The sequence below is a fragment of the Macrobrachium rosenbergii genome, chromosome 5 (assembly GCF_040412425.1).
Source record: "Macrobrachium rosenbergii isolate ZJJX-2024 chromosome 5, ASM4041242v1, whole genome shotgun sequence".
In the NCBI taxonomy this organism is placed as follows: domain Eukaryota; kingdom Metazoa; phylum Arthropoda; class Malacostraca; order Decapoda; family Palaemonidae; genus Macrobrachium; species Macrobrachium rosenbergii.
Window position 1 is genome coordinate 43,942,317 of NC_089745.1, and position 19,207 is coordinate 43,961,523.

The 19,207-nt window shown below is 35.5% G+C and overlaps 2 protein-coding genes across 2 annotated transcripts in view; one reads left to right on the forward strand and one right to left on the reverse strand.

The window, feature by feature from the left end:
- Positions 1-3,371: 3,371 nt before the first annotated feature.
- Positions 3,372-12,253, reverse strand: LOC136838733 (uncharacterized). The gene is made up of 4 exons (XM_067104168.1): positions 11,281-12,253; positions 6,507-6,584; positions 5,859-5,977; positions 3,372-5,240 (listed from the first exon to the last, which is right to left on the reverse strand). The coding sequence occupies exons 1-4, from the start codon at positions 11,651-11,653 to the stop codon at positions 4,272-4,274; spliced, it is 1,539 nt and encodes a 512-aa protein (XP_066960269.1). The 5' UTR covers positions 11,654-12,253; the 3' UTR covers positions 3,372-4,271.
- Positions 12,254-16,682: 4,429 nt separating this feature from the next.
- The window catches only part of LOC136838734 (neutral amino acid transporter 9-like), a 30,955-nt gene continuing 28,430 nt past the window's right edge, over positions 16,683-19,207 (forward strand). Inside the window, exon 1 of the mRNA XM_067104169.1 lies at positions 16,683-16,950. Within this exon, the coding sequence (XP_066960270.1) occupies positions 16,946-16,950 (5 nt within the window). The 5' untranslated portion in view covers positions 16,683-16,945. The remainder of the gene's footprint in view (positions 16,951-19,207) is intronic.

The window sequence follows — 19,207 nt, forward strand, 5'->3', positions numbered from 1 at the left end:
AGCGCTTCATTTAAACCTGTTTAGGTGTAGCGAATGAATGAGAAAAGTGAAAATATCAGCCTGGCCTTCTGCCGTTGTTCCCCTGCAAAACAGCCTCCCATCGTCACAAATTATCGTTCAAACAAGTTCTGAATCGTCTGGAATAAGGTTAAAAGGAATGCACGCGTAGACCTCGTCTCACCTAGCCATTTTTTTTTTTTTTTTTGTAAGTGGTGACATCGTTATTGATTTGCCGTAACTCATAAATTCTTATTACATAGGTCTAGGATACATGACTTCATAAGTTAAGTATACCTTAGTTTTACCAGACCACTGAACTGATTAACAGCTCTCCTAGGGCTGGCCCGAAGGATTAGACTTATTTTACGTGGCGAATAACCAATTGGTTACTCAGCAACGGGACCTACAACTTATTGTGGAATCCGAACCACATTATAGCGAGAAATGAATTTCTGTCATCAGAAATAAATTCCTCTATGTTACCTACAGTAAGCACGGAGTCCTTTTGATTTAATCGTTTGTTATCAGTGTTCGTTTTCCAATTTTTTCATGATTAGGAACAATAATTTTAGTGCATGACGTTCTGTAGTCAGTCAGTAGCAAGATATTATAGCAGAAAAAAAAAAAGACATATACAGACTCGAAATTTTGCCCGAGTCTCCACACTTCTTCGGTGAACGTAATTGCATGTTCAAGTTTCCAGTGACATGGTTCATTCGTGCGTCTAGTCTGTATCCGCTGATATACGGCTTCGGGGTCTTCCTTGGTTGCTGGACTGATACCCTTCCATGATACCCGCTTGGCTTGTCCGGCCGCCCTGCTCCATGAATTATGAGGAACAATTCTCTCTCTCCACCTCCCTCGAAAATTAATGCTGCTCCGTATGTGTTTGTCTCTTTAATCTGTTTGTTTAAGAGTATGTATTTTCATTGAAATATATTGCAGTTGCTTAATTTTTCGAAAGAGGTACAGATACACACTAGCCATAGTATATTGTGTTAAGACAGCATATAGTATAATAAGATACAGAAGTATATAATTGTATTTCCTACCATTCTCCTTCTTTTACATCTGGTTTTGTTTCGCCAGAATTTGTCTATATTTAATGTTGGCTGTAGACATTTTTTTGGCAAATGTAATTTTTTGTGATGATTTTTGTAATTTTTTCTAATGTTTTAATTGGGAAATCCATGTTATTGAATGCTGTAGCATTTCATAGGAGATACTACAGGTTTAGATAGCGCTTACCTCTGGTAATTGAGAAACTTGAAATGTGCCCTATTGTGTGGGAAGCAATAGATTTAGTTTTGATCTCGTACAGGAGATGCTGCCGGTGTTGTTCCTTACTTAAATTTAGGTTAATTTTAATACCTTTTTACTTATTATATGAAGTCGTTGTGGAGCAGAACTAGAATTACTTGACATTTTTCCAATACTGTTAGGTTTTGAGAAATTTTATTATTGATTCGATATTATACACGTCGACTTGTTTAGGATTTTTACATCTGCTTATTTTCAGAGACTGGAACCAACATAGCCTGACCAGAAAAAAAAGGTGGATGAGGTTTAGGGAATAGAAATGAACCAAAAATTTCTCTGTAGAGCCCAACGTTATGTTCAAGCAATAATGTTACCCAAATACCTTAAATCTCTTGATTGGTTTAGAATAGCAGTTTGCTGTCGTTATGGTTGATATCTTTACTTCCATAAAATTCCTTCATGAATCTCGAACTAACAAAAGCAAATGCATAGCATATCAGCATAGGGTAGGGATCTATATTATTTATAGAAGTGCCCCATAATTTTGAACATTTAGAGAGAACTTTCTATGAAAGAAAACGAATGTTTTGGGGTCACTTTAATATTTAGGTAAGTTTTAATGTCACCTTGCAGCGATGGTACCACAGGATGTTCTGACAGTTCTGATGTTTTCGATTACGTATACAGTTCTGTTAATTTATTATAAATAAATGAAAAAACTCCTTAAATTGATGTTAAGGGGTAAACTTCAAGTCTCCTCCCACTTTTACGTTAAATATTTAAGCAGCATTTTCAAAAGAATAGATGGTGTTCAAGAACTTGTTTTTGAGCTCCAGTGTGGTATAAGCCGTATGAGAACTGTTTACAGTCATAAAAAACTGATTTAACTTATTTACGTCTCTAGGTTTATATTTCCTTGATGATAAACTGCCAGCGTTCATTAAAGAAACCTTTACTGTAGAGCTGACAATCCCTTAGGTAATGATGAAGATAAGCCCATTCTAGCGAACAAAGGTGCCAAAATGGCCCCTGTGTCATTGCAATACCCCTACGCAATATACTCGAAAACAGGGAAAGAAACCACTTGAATGAGGTGTTTAATTTTTTTTTTTTTCAAACAAGCCTCGAGTTTGCTCTGCAGAGCACCGGACTCAATAGATTTCTTATCTTTCCAGTGGTTACATCATTGAAGTTATTATCGTTATCTTAACTGTTGCACTGAAATCATTATCATTATCTTAATTATTGTCGTTACTCGAAGTCATGGATAAATTTCTCCAGTCTCTCTCTCTCTCTCTCTCTCTCTCTCTCTCTCTCTCTCTCTCTCTCTCTCTCTCTCTCTCTCTCTCTCTCTCTCTCTCTTTTATGGGAGATGCATGGAATTATTTTAATAAAGGATGGTTAAAAATAACAATGATGTCTTTCAAGTGGAATTTTAACAGCTTGAAAAGAGTGTGATTATTAACATTGTTAATATTCAGAAGATAAACCACTATTCATATGGAACAAGGCAACAGGAGCTGCTGACTTGAAATTCAGCCTTCCAAAAAATATGGTGTTCATTTGAATGAAGTTACAGAAGATAACTGACTTTTAAAACGAACTAAACACAGGAGGGTTTCATATATTTCAGATGTTAACTCAGCCTTGAGCACTTGTCAGTGTTACATATTTTTAGTTTTCTGTAAAAGAAAGCTATTGTACCGGCTTTGTCTGTCCGTCGGCACTTTTTTCTGTCCGTACTTTGTACTGTCCGCCCTCAGCTCTTGAAAACTACTGAGGCTAGAGGGCTGCAAATTGACATGTTGATCGTCCATCCTCCAATCATCAAACATACCAAATTGCAGCCCTCTAGCCTGAGTAGTTTTTATTTTATTTAAGGTAAAATTTAGCCCTAATGGTGCGTCTGGCAACGATATAAGACAGGCCACCACCTGGCGGCGGTTAAAGTTTCATAATGCTCATACAGCAGTATACCGAGATCACCGAAAGATAGATCTATTTTCGGTGGCCTCGATTATACTCTGTAGCGGTTGTACAGAAAACTCGATTGCACCGAAGAAACTTCGGCGCATTTTTTACTTGTTTTGATAGGGAATGAAACTAAGATAATTTTCTGTGACCAAGTTTTTATTGAGGAAAATACACGATTAACTCGCCTTAACTCGTTGTGTTTTATTGGGATTGGTAAATGCGGAACAAAACGCTTGATGACATAAGTGAGCACTCTTTTACCCTTTTACATCATCCACGTCTTATCTCTTGAGGCCTGACCCTGATCTTTGTAGCAATCTCACTTTTCATTCGTTGAATTTTTTTATTTATCCTGTTCTGGTTTTTCTTAAAACTCGTCTACTCTTAATGCCTGCCTCTTCAACATTTGATACTTGGAGTGTTCACATAAGGTTTTCGTTAACTTTTATTATTTTTCATTGGTCACTTTAGACTCCTGTGTAGCTATAAGAGGCTACGCACGTGGATTCGTGGTAATTGAATATTTCGTATTTTCTTTAACAAATATATGCAATGGTGTTCTTCATCCTTTTTTTTCTTGATAAGGAGATTTCTCCAGAAACTCCACACTTTTTAATAGCTTAATGCAACTTTTTTTATACTTCTCTTCGTAATAAACTTACTTTATTATAGTGCTCGTGTAGTTAGATCTTAGAAAGATCGTTTCGTTGACTAGTTTTATCTTTGTGAAATATTTTAGTTTGCTTCTGTTTGTTTTTAGTCTGGTTCTTGTCTGTTAAGGTGTTGTTTTGAAATTTTGAGTTCTACACATGAAATGGCATCTGTTGTCTTAAAAGAATATCTCTACCTTCAAAACATTTTTGTATCTGGAGCAAATGTTTTCAACTTTAACAGCACAGTTGTTTTTGATGTCCAGGTTATGCCTATGTATGTTATGGTTATAAATATTGCTCTTTTTCGGTTAGTATATCTGCCTTTAAATATGAGGCAAAGGTGATTGATTTATTTATCATTTCTGCTGCAGTATTTAAGTTAGATTAAGGGGCCACCCCGTCCTCTACGTCATGCTGAGACGTAGGGCATATTTCCGGTCCCTCTGAAGTAGACTCTTGTCTCGGTACCGGTGCATCAGTAGACTCATTAGTCCTTACAGTTGCATTTGAAGCTATTTCTGTTATGTCTGCTGTACTGTCAAGCTGATCTGTTAGTGCTTCAGTTGGGTCAGCTTGAGTTCGAGAGGTTTCTTCAGAAACCTCAGCTGCCCCTGGTGCAGTCTGAGACACCACAGAAGATATTTCACTTTCCGAGGTCTTTCTAGAAACTGCAATTGTACCTTCTGTCGTTTCAGGCGCTTCTGGTTGCGCTTCAGTTGTTGCTTTTGGTGGAGGGAGATTTTCTGTTTGCAGCTCAGGTAATTTTGACCTTCCAGACACATGTCTGAAGTCAGACGGAGAGCTAATAGTTACGCTCTTGGACCTTTTGGGCTTTTTCTTCGCGGAAAACTTTGAGAAGAAATTCTCTACCTTACTTCCAGAGCTCCTCCTCCACAGGTCCTTGTCATCAACCTCGAGGCATCCTGATGACGAAGGCTGAGTAGGCTTAGCACTCGACTCTTGGGACTCCTCCAGAACTGACAGATTGCCCATGGATCTAGACATCTTAGCCAACTGAATTTTCAGCTTGTCAATCGAGGAACTCGAATTCAGTCTCGGGGGTTTGGGTGGACCTTTCAAGAGGTGGCTTTTCCCCGCCTCTTCTTCGGGGTGACTTTTGGAGGAGGAGGCTTGTGGATTGACCTGTGGCGTTTGGTGGAAAGATCGGGGTGGTTTGGGCGGGGGCACGGTGTTTCCTGGTAGTGACTGGGTTCTGTGACCTCTGTTGTAGATCTCTGTCGGTGATAGAGGATGACTAGAGCAAGTTGTTGCTGGTGTGCATGGTGGTGCCGAAGGGACTGGAAATGGCTCTTTGTCTGTTGGTGCTGAAGGACGGAAGTCAAGTGAGTCTCTCTGCGGAGAAATTGAAGTTAAAATACTGTGTAAGCAGACACAAATCACAGCTTACGAATCTAAAACAATATCAAAATACCAAGTAAGCAGACACAAGTCATAGTTTACGAATGTAAAACAATGTTAGAATACCAAGTAAACAGACACAAATCATAGTTTACGAATTTAAAACAACGTTAGAATACCAAGTGAGCAGACACAAATGATAGTTTAAGAATTCAAAATAATGTTAGAATACCAAGTAAGCTGACACAGATCATAGTTTACGAATTTAAGACAACATAAGAATACCAAGTAAGCAGACACAAATCAGAGTTTACGAATTTAAGACAACATTAGAATACCAAGTAAGCAGACACAAATCATAGTTTATGAATTTAAGACAACGTTAAAATACCAAGTAAGCAGAAACAAATCATAGTTTACGAATTCAAGACAACGTTTAAATACCAAGTAACCAGACACAAATCATAGTTTACGAATTTAAAACAATGTTGGAATTCAAGTAAGAAGACACAAACCATTGAAATCATAGCTGGCGGACAGTGGGACGAGGTGTACATCGATATTATCGATAAGAAAACCGCAAGATGTTTGCATTGTAGGCCTATATCTTACCATAGTCAACAATTTGGCGAGTTCCACTTCTAATGAAGTGATGTCAGTCATGACTTTTGCTGGTGTCCGGGAGACAGGAACGTTGTTTGGAGTGGAAGGTACTTTATACGCGCCACTTTCTGTAAAAAAAAAAATAAAAAAAAATGATTACATTTTCGATTTTAATACAGACTAAAGCCGTTTATTAGATTAAAGAAATGCACCAGCATGACTGCTTAGGAGATATTCGTCAATTATACTGATGAAATATGACTACAGTTACTTGCAGAAAGTTTTTCTAAATTTTCATCTTGTGTTAGATCGCTTTAATCCAAGTGAAACTACTTCTGTGAAAGTTTTGGGAAATGTGGTTGGAAATGATGTTCCAGACTGATGTAAATTGTCAATGAAAAGTTCCAACATCTTGAGTAGAGGAAACTTTAGATACATTAATGTGATCCTTTTGAAACTTTTAAAAGGTTGATTAAAATTTAACACAAATTTGTCGTAAATTAACATTAAAAATATTATTCATATATAAAAAAAAATATAGACATTTGCTTTAGATGTTGTGAGGGGCACCTAGGGAATTTTAGATTCAGTTTATTATTATTATTATTATTATTATTCATAAATCTTTTAAACTTGCAAAGTCTCATAGATATTTACCAAGAGCCTGTGACGTAGACGCCAGTCTCGTAGGCCTTTCTATCATGGACATAGCTCGAGGCCTACTCCCACCAGAAGCTGAAATGGAAATTTGCATCTTAGCAGTTCCTAATTTAATTTACCGATTTACCTCTTTCTTTAGTTGCATTTGTATAGTCTTGTCTAGTATCAGTATCTCTCACTGTCAAGATGTTTTTGTTTCTTGCAGTCGTGTTTTTCCCTTTTTATGAATAGACGGTTATCAGTTTATGACTTACACTGTGCTCAAGATAAGCCAAAGTTATTTTGTTAACTGTTCTTATCAGTTTTTGGTTAATACAAGCTCTGTCAGCTTTTCATATTCATCATGGATACCTTTATCCCAAATTCGCCCCCATTTTTTTTTTTTTTTTTTTTTTTTTTGTGAGGGAGGTAATCTTTGCAAACTTCACTTGCATAAGGGTGAGTTCGCTGAACACTCCCTATATACATTTCCACCTTGACTTCCATAGACGCTACCAAGTTTCGTCCAAATCATTTGTTGCACACTGCCACCTTTTTTGCTTAACATATTCTGTGACAGGCCACTATTCGTATTTTACCATCACCAACTGAAATCACTCTCAAATACATAAGGAAAGAAACCCTTTCTTTCTTCGATCATCCATTTATGCTGGTTACATTACTCTTTTCCATATATATTCTTGACTGTGTCTTCTTAGCGAACACTTTCAAACTTTTACAGTTTTCTGTAGTTTCTCTTTACTATTATCATTGATAAAGGTACCTACTGATGATCCGCTGGAATTTTTATTTGATACCTTAGAGAGCAGACACTTGGATATACCGTTTTCCAAGGACACATTAATAGAAATATTCAAAATTTGTTTAATTCAATAAGAAATTTTACTTTCAAAATTTTGGTATGGCTATGGACAACCTTTTATCCCCAGTTTTAAGTACTCTGTATACGGAATTTTGTGAAAACAGAACATAAAAAAATTATTCAACCCAGTGTATAATACGGTTCAGGTATGTAGGCGACGAAATATGCACTTGGCCTGGGACAAAAACGTAAAGGATTTCTTTGGTAAATTAAATAAATCAGTTCCACCAATAAAATTCACTATAGAAAAGGAAAATGACAACAGCCTACCTTTTAGTTTTCTTTAAGAGAAAACTATAGTGGCGGCTTTTAGTTCTCTGTAAAAGAAAATTATTGTGTCGGCTTTGCTGTCCGTCCGAACTTTTTTCCTGTCCGCCCTCAGGTCTTAAAAATTAGTGAGGCTAGGGGCTGCAAATTGTTATGTCCATCATCCACCCTTCAATCATCAAACGTAATAAATTGCAGCCCTCTAGCCTCAGTATATTTGATTTTATTTAAGGTTAAAGTTAGCCATAATCGTGCTTCTGGCAACGATATAGGATAGGCCACCACCGGGACGTGGTTATAGTTTCATGGACCGCGGCTCATACAGAATTATACCGAGATCACCGAAAGACAGGTCTATTTTCGGTGGCCTTGATTATACGCTGTAGCAGCTGTACAGAAAACTCCATTGTGCCTAAGAAACTTCGGTGCATTTTTTACTTGTTTTGTATTGTCTACTACACAAATGCAGAAACGGCTTTCAAAACAAAGCGTCTAGAAAAAATTTCAAATATATTTCTCTGTCTACCGTTTTATTCTGGTCAGAGCGATAACGTATACAGAAATTAACATTTACATCCATGGTTTTAATAGCATTACGTTAGTAATACAGGCAAGAAATTAAAACATCCTGATTCTGTATTAGACAGTGCACTAAGAGTGATAAAGGTCTTTTTATGATAACAAAAAAGAAACTCGTACACAAAACCCTACTTTTACTGCTATATAGTAATAATACCCAAAGATATTCCCCATCTACTTGAGAACTTTGGAGTTAATCAATTTAGCGTTTGAGAAGAATAATACAATGAAACAAGCACTAATAAAGAACTCTTCCAAAAATATATTCAGCTCCATGTAAGTCTTGTGATAACTCTGATATCGGTCAAACTGGAAAACCTTTAGAAAAAACAAGAGAACAGCAGAAAAAATTACAAGATATGCTTAAGTTAACGCTGGAATTTTCGCGCGTTAATGAAAACAATCAGTTGCGCAGGGGCAAAAAGTGTATTTTATTTCAATAATATACTAGAAGGGAACATGATCCAATCTAATTTTATAAAGGAAGGCTTTTGTAAGAACATGATGATCATTCAGGGGATGTATAAACTTGATCCAGTAATTTCAAAAGAAATATGTAAAATGTATAGATTTCAAGAAAGGTAGCTGACATTGGTTAGGGGAAAAGTTGTGAAGACCCCCCCCCCTCCCTGCATAGGTAAAGAGATTTTTAAATAGATTACCGACCCCAGGCTAACCATTTCACTGCTCCTCACTCTCTTTTTTTCCACCTGTCAGGCGTAAATATTTGGTTTCCAACCATCTGCATGTTCGTTTGTATTGTCAATCGAGCATATACGTTGTGAATTTCTGCCACTATGCATCAGTACTCTAAAAGATGTCTTACGTGTAAAGAGGATACTGGTCAGGATTTACACCCAGTGTTTAATTTTCATTGTGGTACACTTCATATACAATATATATATATATATATATATATATATATATATATATATATATATATATATGTATGTATATGTATATATATATATATATATATATATATATATATATATATATGCACAGTATATCATCTCCTCCATCTTGCTTGCATTCTTGCATACGTGCTGCAACGCTTCTGCCACCACATCTAGCCAGCTCTTCGTTGGGAGAGTCGGTAGAGCTGTGGACTAGCACTCGCTAGGCCCGAGTTCGAGTCTCCGGCCGGCTGATGAAGAGTTAGAGGAGTTTATTTCTGGTGATAGAAATTCATTTCTCGCTATAATGTGGTTCGGGTTCCACAATAAGCTGCAGGTCCCGTTGCTAAGTAAACAGTTGGTTCTTAGCCATGTAAAATAAGTCTAATCCTTCGGGCCAGCCTTAGGAGAGTTATTAATCAGCTCAGTGGTCTGGTAAAACTAAGGTATACTTAAGCTTACCACATCTAGCCTCAGTTACTAAGCCTTCCAGACTATACATACTTTTCCACAACGTATTGTCTTTTATTTTCTCTCCGTGTGACTAAACCATCTCAAAACACTGATCCGTCTTACCATCTAAGATAACCTTTCACCACATCGTCATGTCCTCGTATTTTTGTAGCATTTTTACATCTCCTATCCTTTCGCCCATTCTGTCAACACACTCTCCGTACAAAAATCGTTATAAAAAAAATCATTTTTTTTACTGGTTGTATTGTCCATCCACACTTCATATTAGTACAGGATAGTTGGCATAGCTGTCCCTTCATTCAACTCAAATTTTGATCCTTCAGACCCTGTGGTTTTCTTATAGATCCTTTGATGAGATCCTTCTGCCAACCTCACTTCACATATCCTGTTATTCATAATGTCTGTTATCTTATCTTTTTTCTATTATATTTACCCAGAGCACCAACATGAATCAGCAAAGTCAATTACATTCATTTTTCTGTGTCCCTGACTTTTATTTTCCATATTGCTAACATTCGCCTTCTCGTATATTAAAAATCCACAATTATATCAATAAATTATATTATTTGTAAAAGTTAAAGACAAAGACTGTCGATCACTTGAACAGTGTTCCTCCTCAGAATGTTCGAAAGTCTTTGTTTTCAACTTTTAGAAATAATACAATTTATTGATGTAGCTGTGGATTTTGGATATACAACAATTTAATCAGGACACTGAGAATTTTTTAGTATTCGCTTTCTTCTTCTACACACACTTGCAAAACCTTCACCAGCCTGGGGAGCATCTCTTTCATCGAAGGGGTCGACCCGGGGATCGTGTTGAATCCTCTCCTTGACAACGCCCATGTAAAAATTGGCAAATAGGACCCCTCATGGGGGTCCTATTACCTCTCTGTCGATCTAGGAACACAGGGAGCTTATATGGTTATGAAGGAAAACAATTGCTGGCTCTGAAAATTTAAATGTTCCTCAATACAGTAGAGAACAAGCGTGGATTTTTAAATGAAAACATTGGTTGAAACTTTTATTGTTTATATTGGTTTTGTGTTATATAAAGATGGCAAAATACTCTTCTTTCTTAAATGCAGTGTATCCTACATGGTTAGGCCCCAAGTTCTTTATTTCTCCTGTCATTTTCAATTTTGTAGGTGTGGTCATGTTATTTAGACCAGGCCACTGGCCCTTGCTTTATGTAAGAGATAAGTGCTATTACTAAGAAACAAGAATAAAGCTAAAAGTTCCATGGTTAAACCAGCCACTTTTACATACTCTTTTGCACACGTCTCTAGTTTTCTCTAACACTTATTTGTAAGCAAACATCAGACGATCTCATTTTTCATCAGGCTTACAAATTTCGCTGTCCAACCATGCACTTGTTCTATTGGTCTTTCCTATACACTTAGTCAAAACATACAAGTGCTAAATGATGTCCCTTGGCTTATCCTTGAACTAGGGATAAGCACTTACCCTCCACATGCTGTTCATTTCTTTCTCATAAAACTCATTTGTTTTTATTACATTATTTGCCACTTTGTGGATTTCTGCTCTCTACAAAGATACATATATGCTTACTTACATGGTCAGAATATTCCAGTAGCAACTGCCGAGTTGTACTGCCGAGTGTCGAGTGCAATGTGGTTTAAAGAAAATCAGAAGTACTTATTTTAAAGAAAATCAGATGTACTAGAATTTACCTTCAGTCGGTGGGAGAAAGTCTTTAATGTGGATCAGATCATGCAGAGCTTGTTTTAGTATCTGAAGGGCGTTTTCCTGTTCTTCGTTTTCCTCTTCGTCACTCCCTTCTCCTTGCTCCCTACTGACGCAGATGTCCTCCTCCTCCGCCCCATCCTTTCTTCCAAGGTCGAAAGTGACTAATCTCTGATTATCAGATATTTTCTCAGCTTCTATCACGGACAGCATACGATTAGATTCCTCGAGGAAAGATTCTACTGCTTGCAGATCTAACTCAGTTTCATGCCTTAGGTCCCGTTCTGCTCCCGAGAGAAACTCTGTTCTCTCCGTCTGTTCTATCAGCTGTGCTATGTCTGTTGGTTGGTTCCCTGCCATAATTTACAGATATGGTAAGTCAATCAATCTTTTTGAGTTTTTAGGATCTGCTTTTCGTCAAATTGTCTCTCTACTTGATTTGTCTCTGTTGAATTGGTTCCCTCTTCCCCCGTTGTTGCTGATCCTATTGGGTAACTTGATTTACCGTGTTACATTGATTTTACATTATAGATAAGATAACTTGACGTGACATCTTTGTTATTAAAGACAATATCTTGTCTCTTGAATGGCGTTGTGCATTTAGTATCAGTTCACATGTGGACGCAGAAATTTCGATTACTGATTACCATTTAAGGGACTTAGACCTAATCAACCATATACTGCACTGGTGATGAAACCATTTTCGCTGGTGACGATGCCAGTCCGCTAAACGTTTGATACCACACTGTTCAAGAAAGATACTAATAGAGCGATTAATTCACTGGTGACGTTTTTTTTTTATATGCATGCACTAAGGGTAGCTGGTTGTTGTTCTGTTTCTTACGCTTAAATCTTCTCGTAAGTTATGACAACAGCACTCTTAAGAAATAGTATTTAGACCAATATGTTGGCGCTGAGTTCGCTGTTCACTGACACACGCTGCACACTGGTTGGGATTTCGGAACGTCAGCCCATAAAATTCCTATCTTATCTCTTATCTGTTCCTCGTCGAAATTTTAGAGAGCCTGATGATGATATAAATATCCATGGCTCTTGGCGCTGGGTGATAGAATCTCACCGTCTCGATTGTAGATTTTCATTCGTTGCCAAGTTTCCTTCGAGGCAAAGTTTGTGAAGGGTGCGAGCTGAGCAACTTCTTCTTCATATTATTATTATTATTATTATTATTATTATTATTATTATTATTATTATTATTATTATTATTATTGAGGCATTTGCATTGCACGGCGTTGGAGCGATAATAATGTTGATAACAATGATGATAATTTTATTCTTACAAGTAACGTAGTCTCATTTTCGCTAGAGCACGCTCAAAAGACATCTACTTGTCAGAATAAAATGCTCTTAAAATATAAAATAAAATGGAACAGAAGTAAACAAGCGTACAAGTAACAAACAAGGGTAATCATGAAGGATTCGGAGAGTGAGGGATTGATTCATCTTAGTCTGATACTTAGGCAATATCAGTCGATTATGATTTCAGTGGCACTGATTTTTTTTTTTTTTTTTTTGCCTTTAGATACCGCCAAATGCAATACGTACAACCACTATCAGAGGAATCTCCTAGCGTGATATTATCTTCAGAAATAACTTGTAGTCCACTGATTAACAAATAGTTGCCCCTTGCTTCTCCTCATTGTTAAATTGTCAAAATTGTCATATATTTGCCGTTATCAGTATTTTTCAATTTTTTTTTTCTTAGCATTTCTTTCCCCGTCGATGTCAGTAGTCTGAGCTTTCTACTGTAGATCTCAGGTTGTATTAATAGTCACAGTGTCTTCTTGACTGCCGTTTACCCTTTCTTTTGTTTACTAGTGATGATGATGATGATGATTGTTATTGTTATTATTATATTATTATTCTGAAGATGAACTCTATTCATCTGGAGCGAGCCCACAGGGGCCATTAATTTGAAATTCAAGCTTCCAAAGAATAAGGTGTTCATTTGAAAAAAAGTAACAGAAGGTCATAGGAAATCCAGAAAGCAACTGCGCCTTAAACAATGTTCATTTTTCGTCTTCAGCAAATTTATGATTTTCAAACGGTTGTGTTTTCGTTCTTTTTTCTCATGCTCCAATAATCCTTTTTTTTGTATGTTTTCCCTGCTACTCAATAAACGCCACGATTAACGTTTTCCGCCTCAGCTCCTATAAATCATAGCCGGTCTATCATTCACCTCCGTAAATAGTAACATAGTAACCTTAAGTTCTTAGGGAAACGCACTTATCTTAATTACATTTAAAATCATATTTTTAACTTCTCTCCCGCTCAGAATCGCCTCTTATTACCACGGATGAGCATGTAAAACCTCTAGATTTTGTAGAGTGGGGTCAACTTGCTGTTAATGAGCCTTCTGTTCAGGTATGCTTAGTGGTTGATGATGTGATGGGAACTGAATAGTAATATATATATATATATATATATATATATATATATATATATATATATATATATATATATATATAATATATATATATATATATATATATACATATATATATATATATATATATATACATATATATATATATATATATATATATATATATATATATATGTCTGTGTATAATGTGTATGTATGTACGTATTTTGACATAAACATGTATTTTAGTAACTTAAGCATATACTGACGTAGGTTCTGTATGCATACCGGTGACAAGGTGGCAACCTAGTATAATTCTTGAACGATAAAGCATAATTTTTACTCTTTGTTGGAAAACAAACTTTAACTAAATGTAAACTGTATCTGTCTTCCGTATCTGATGTCATTCATCTTGCTCTGATACATAGATAAATGACATAGTCATGTTATATGTAGTATTTAGGCCTTGTTCTGTATTTTTTAATCTTTACTATAAAAAAATAGCGTCATATTTTGTTTATATGTAGGTGGAAAACCAGTTACTTCGTGGAATTATAAATGTATAAAGCTATGTGGAAAAAGTTATGTTCAACTTTGCAGGAAAGTACTTAATTTTTCCAGTTAAAATATGCCTGCTCTTTGAGTGTACTTTTAATTCACACTTTGTAAATCAAGACCTTTTTAGAAGTCTCGATATTTATACGTATAATACGCATAACCGTAATCAGTAACGTCCACCATTGATAAGATATATCCCTTTATTTATCCAATAAACATGATCTGAAATTAGACAGTGGTCAGTTCTGATTGTGTGCTGTAGGCCTATGCAGTACAATATTATGAAGGTCTTAAACTGCGCACGCGCGCTGGAGTAGTATTTGACGTAGGATTTGAAAGATATATGAATAAGATAACTTTTATGGTATTAAAAATCTTTGTTTTATGATTTACGTATTTTGATGGATCCGAAAATTTTGTGATTTCTCAGTTTTAGAATTTTGTTTATACCGGGTAACATTACATAAAACTATCATTTTGGAATTCAGATTATTGTGAATTATTACTCCCCAAAAATTAAATGAAAATACCCTTATGGTGTATCTAACATATTTTTTGAAGTACTAAACTAAAAGGGATATGTTTTTGTATTTTGGACATTATAATTCCTCCAGACAATCGAGAATTGTTCGATACACAACCAGAGATAAAAAGTTTTATAAATAATAAGGGGCCTTATTTTAAAAGCAATGTTCTTTACGGAATATCTTTATTTCATGCCATGCAAGGAGTGACCATTTCATCATGAATATTTGTATTAATAACTGGTGATACACAATATGTAAATATATCATGTTTCAACTGTCCACAATGAAATTCTTATCCGATTTCATATTGATTACGAGAGTAACATATCCACAGAAAACGGATTATCAGTCTCTCTCTCTCTCTCTCTCTCTCTCTCTCTCTCTCTCTCTCTCTCTCTCTCTCTCTCTCTCTATTAAGACAGACAAATGGAAAAGCAGAGGATGTATGGAATACTTTTGTAGCAGGCGTATGAAATGCGTTCTACAAATCTTCGTGTATGAAAAGATTGTAAGACGGACTATCTCGAAACCCCTTTAAAAAGAATCCTAAATCCGATAGACAGTTTCCGTGTTTTCTGATATTCCTCAGTCAATAATAATCATAATCAGATTATTTTCGAAGTCATAAAGACTATTTCAGGTGCTTGTTTAAATAAGTGAAACTTAATCAGAATATCATCCAATCTATCAAGTCCAGTAAATGCATTTAAATTTGAGTATGTTATTTCATTGGGCTGTTTAAAAGAAAGGAGAATATCTAAATATCAAAACTAGGAAGAAACGTATGCTTTTGATTGTCAGTGAACAATTCATATGATGTTATGATTTCCTCGTTAATATGATTATAATCATAAATGAGATTTTAATGAAAGCAAAGCGCTTGGTATTGACCTACATGAACAGGAAGAAGGCAAGCGAGGTTAATGGTTCTATGAGAGTTAAAAATTCCATATAATCTCGACTGCGAATAGAAAATCAAGATGGTCTTGAACATTTCTTTTGATGTATTGGTCAAATGAATGGTGACCACGGCCATCCAGATGAAGTGAATTATAAATTAAAGGTGAATAATTTGTATTAGAGAAGGAAGTAAGTAGCAAGTGATGAAGCATCTTTTGAATCTGACAGTTGATATATATGTATATATATAATTACATATATATACATATGTATATATGTATATATAATATATATTGTATTTATATTATATACAGTATATATTATGAAATGGAGTAAACTTTAAAAAATATATTCGACTACAGAGAAATTTGGTGGATTCGAATTTTTATTTAGAATAAGATATTTTTGACGAGGACAAAAAACCTTTGAGTAAAAATACAGAGATGAAATAAAAGGATGAAGAATGAGGAAGAAGAGGCTCTTAGACATGTTAGAAGGTTATTTAAAATATTCCTATGAATATCCGAATTCATGATATGCTAGTGAAACTGGTTCTCAGACTGGTTTGTGTTTAGAATTTATTTGTATGTGGGAGGGTTACATATATCTTAGTCAACTACTTCTTCAGTTAACTGTAATGCGAGAGATATTGATGCTGTACATGGTAAAGACATAAATAAAACATTTTTTAAACTTCTCTGAAACAAAACATGAGAATAATCCGCTGTGATTATTCCCGATGATGTAATAAGGCTTTGAGCTGTCTATATTTTTCGTTATGAAGTCTCAAAATATTATATTAAAGCATATTAAGTATTAAACGGCAAGGTCAAACTCACGATGGAGCATTTTGAAAAAGAATTAATTAAATAAATTAGTGTTTCAGAGACAATATCATTTAATTTACCACTTACAGTGTCATTTGTCATCACTGAAAATCAATGTACACAAAACATGACTAACATTCAAGTAATGCACTAAAGATCAATTTCCTTCCCTGTTCTCTCACTCTCTCTTTCAGCAAGACTCGAAAGGGAAGCGAAAGAGAGAGCGAGAAATGAATAAACATGGGTACTGGCAAGGCGGTCTTGGTATACTGGGCGGCAGCTCCACCATCAAGGGCACCAGCAGGAGGATCCTTGACGTAGATGCTCGGGTGAGGCTTGATTTGTGACTCGCCCTGGGTGACCTGTGAGTGTCAGCTTGGCTTCTGTGGGCGCCAGAAGACCTGGAAGGAAGACCTGTACCCACTTGGAGTAGAAGTAAAGGAGCTACTGAAAGAAAATGAGGTAAGATTTGCGTAAGATCAAGCACAGGAAAGATATAAGTGGCGGAATTTCACAGAGACCCCCTGGAGACGATGCAACGGTAGTGACGTGTCATGGATTGAAATTCGGAATTGCAGAAAGGGTCGGTCTTGTTTTAGATTAAGCCAACCGGCTCTAGATTATGCTGGCACGGGCTCTTGCTCCTTGATCAGCCCTTAATGGAATGGGTGTTTCGTGGTACAAGTTTCTAATTAGCTAGAGGTTGGTGTGACATAGTCAGTTTTTTTTTAAAAGACCCTTTGAGACGATGCAACGTTAGTGACGTGTCATGGATTGAAATTCGGAAGTGTAGAAAGGGTCGTTCTTGTTTTAGATTAAGCTAGCTTTATGCTGGCACGGGTTCTTGCTCCTTGATCAATCTGCCCTTAATGAAATGGGTTGAATGTTTCGTTGTGCAAGCTCTTAATTAGCTAGGGGATGGTCTGATATTTGTCAGTTTTAAAAAATATTTTCTCAACATGTCTCGAAATAGGTTTCCTGAAGAATCATTGTTATGTAAATTTACAAGAATGCATTTCAAGCAGCAAAAAGAAAAAAGAACAAACAAAAGAAACATGACGCAAAAATTTGAAAGGAGCATTTTTTCTTAAATTTGTCGTTTCTGGTGTGCCAAACAAGTACATCTCTGTACAGGTTTTCTCATTAACCTGTGCAAAAGCACCAGGCTATTGTGCTACAAGCTGTAAAAGTTGTCTAGTTTTTTGTAAACAAGTTTTATATTAAGAGATTTATTTGTTGCTATTGTGTAAGAGCACGCTTACCAAGTTCTGCACTGGGGAAGATTTATCCAGTTCGTAATATTATCTAAACCAGTGGTTTCCAAATATTTTTTTTTTTTTAGCTCATGAACCTCTTGGTAATTTTCATTTCTCTGTGGCCCCTCAAGACTTGAGATTACTTCAGTTTTGTAATCTATGAAAATATCGGTGTCTATTAAATTTACATTTTTTTTTTTATTTATTTCGCATAAACAAAAATATTTGATGGGTTCAACAAAAGCCACCACTTATATTACAGTCATATAATTTTTCCAATATAATAGCAGAACAAACTTCCATTGACAAAACTTTAAAATTCTTTGACAAAATATTTCCAAAGAATATGTATGTATGTTTGACAACATACATATATATATTTATATAATATCATATACATTATATAAAGAATATATATATATATATATATATATATATATATATATATATATATATATATATATATATATATATATATATATATATATATATATATATATATATATGTGTGTGTGTGTGTGTGTGTGTGTGTGTGTGTGTGTGATATCGTATTACCTTTTTGCATTCATTTATTCACTGAGATCCTTGTACCTGATGCATCTTTGCCTAAATTGATCATTATTGGGGTCCATGGTTATTAGAGACAAACGAAGATCACCCATACTTACAATTTCGAAACATTTGCTAACTTTTGATATAAGGAAAAACGCTTTGCTAAACCCTGACTGAAAATTGTAAGTAGGAAAGGCAGTGATATATAATTTTGCTTCTTGACAGGGCACTGGGAATTTCACTGTAACGTCACTATCTGTCCATATTTTATTTAGCCCATGATTAAATTAAGCTTTCTTGCTTGCGGTCAGGTATCAATGCTGCCAGATGTATAACAAATAAATCATAGCAATACATTGTTGTAGGGAAAGGGAAAGAGATTTAAAGTTTCGTGAAGAACAACTCCTAATTAGTTGTTAGAAGCCCCAATCCAAATTGACAGATTACGGAGAGCTACTTATAGTCAAATTTGTCATGATATTGTCAGAGAAGGAAAAATTAAATTATTTGAAATTGCAATATTATCTATAAATTTAATATAATTACGAATAAAATTAAAAGTATATACATCAGGGATATAAATGAAAAAGAATTTAATACATCTAAAATCTATTTTATTATTTCAGATTTCAGTGGCCTCCTTCATTGCCCCTGTGGCCCTTTACTGTCCAAAATTTTTCTGTGGCCTTCCTGAAATTTACCATAGCCCCTGTGGCCACATGACCCCAGATTGGGAACTACAGATCTAAGCAACAGGTCACTGTCAGAGAAAAGTGGATCTAAATATAATCCATCATAAGCCTAGAAAACCGTAACCTAAATCAAAACACTTTCATAACGACATATCTCTGTTTGGTATTATAAACGGCCCATGAAAGGATAGCACATTAACAACTTCCCGTCCCTCCCAC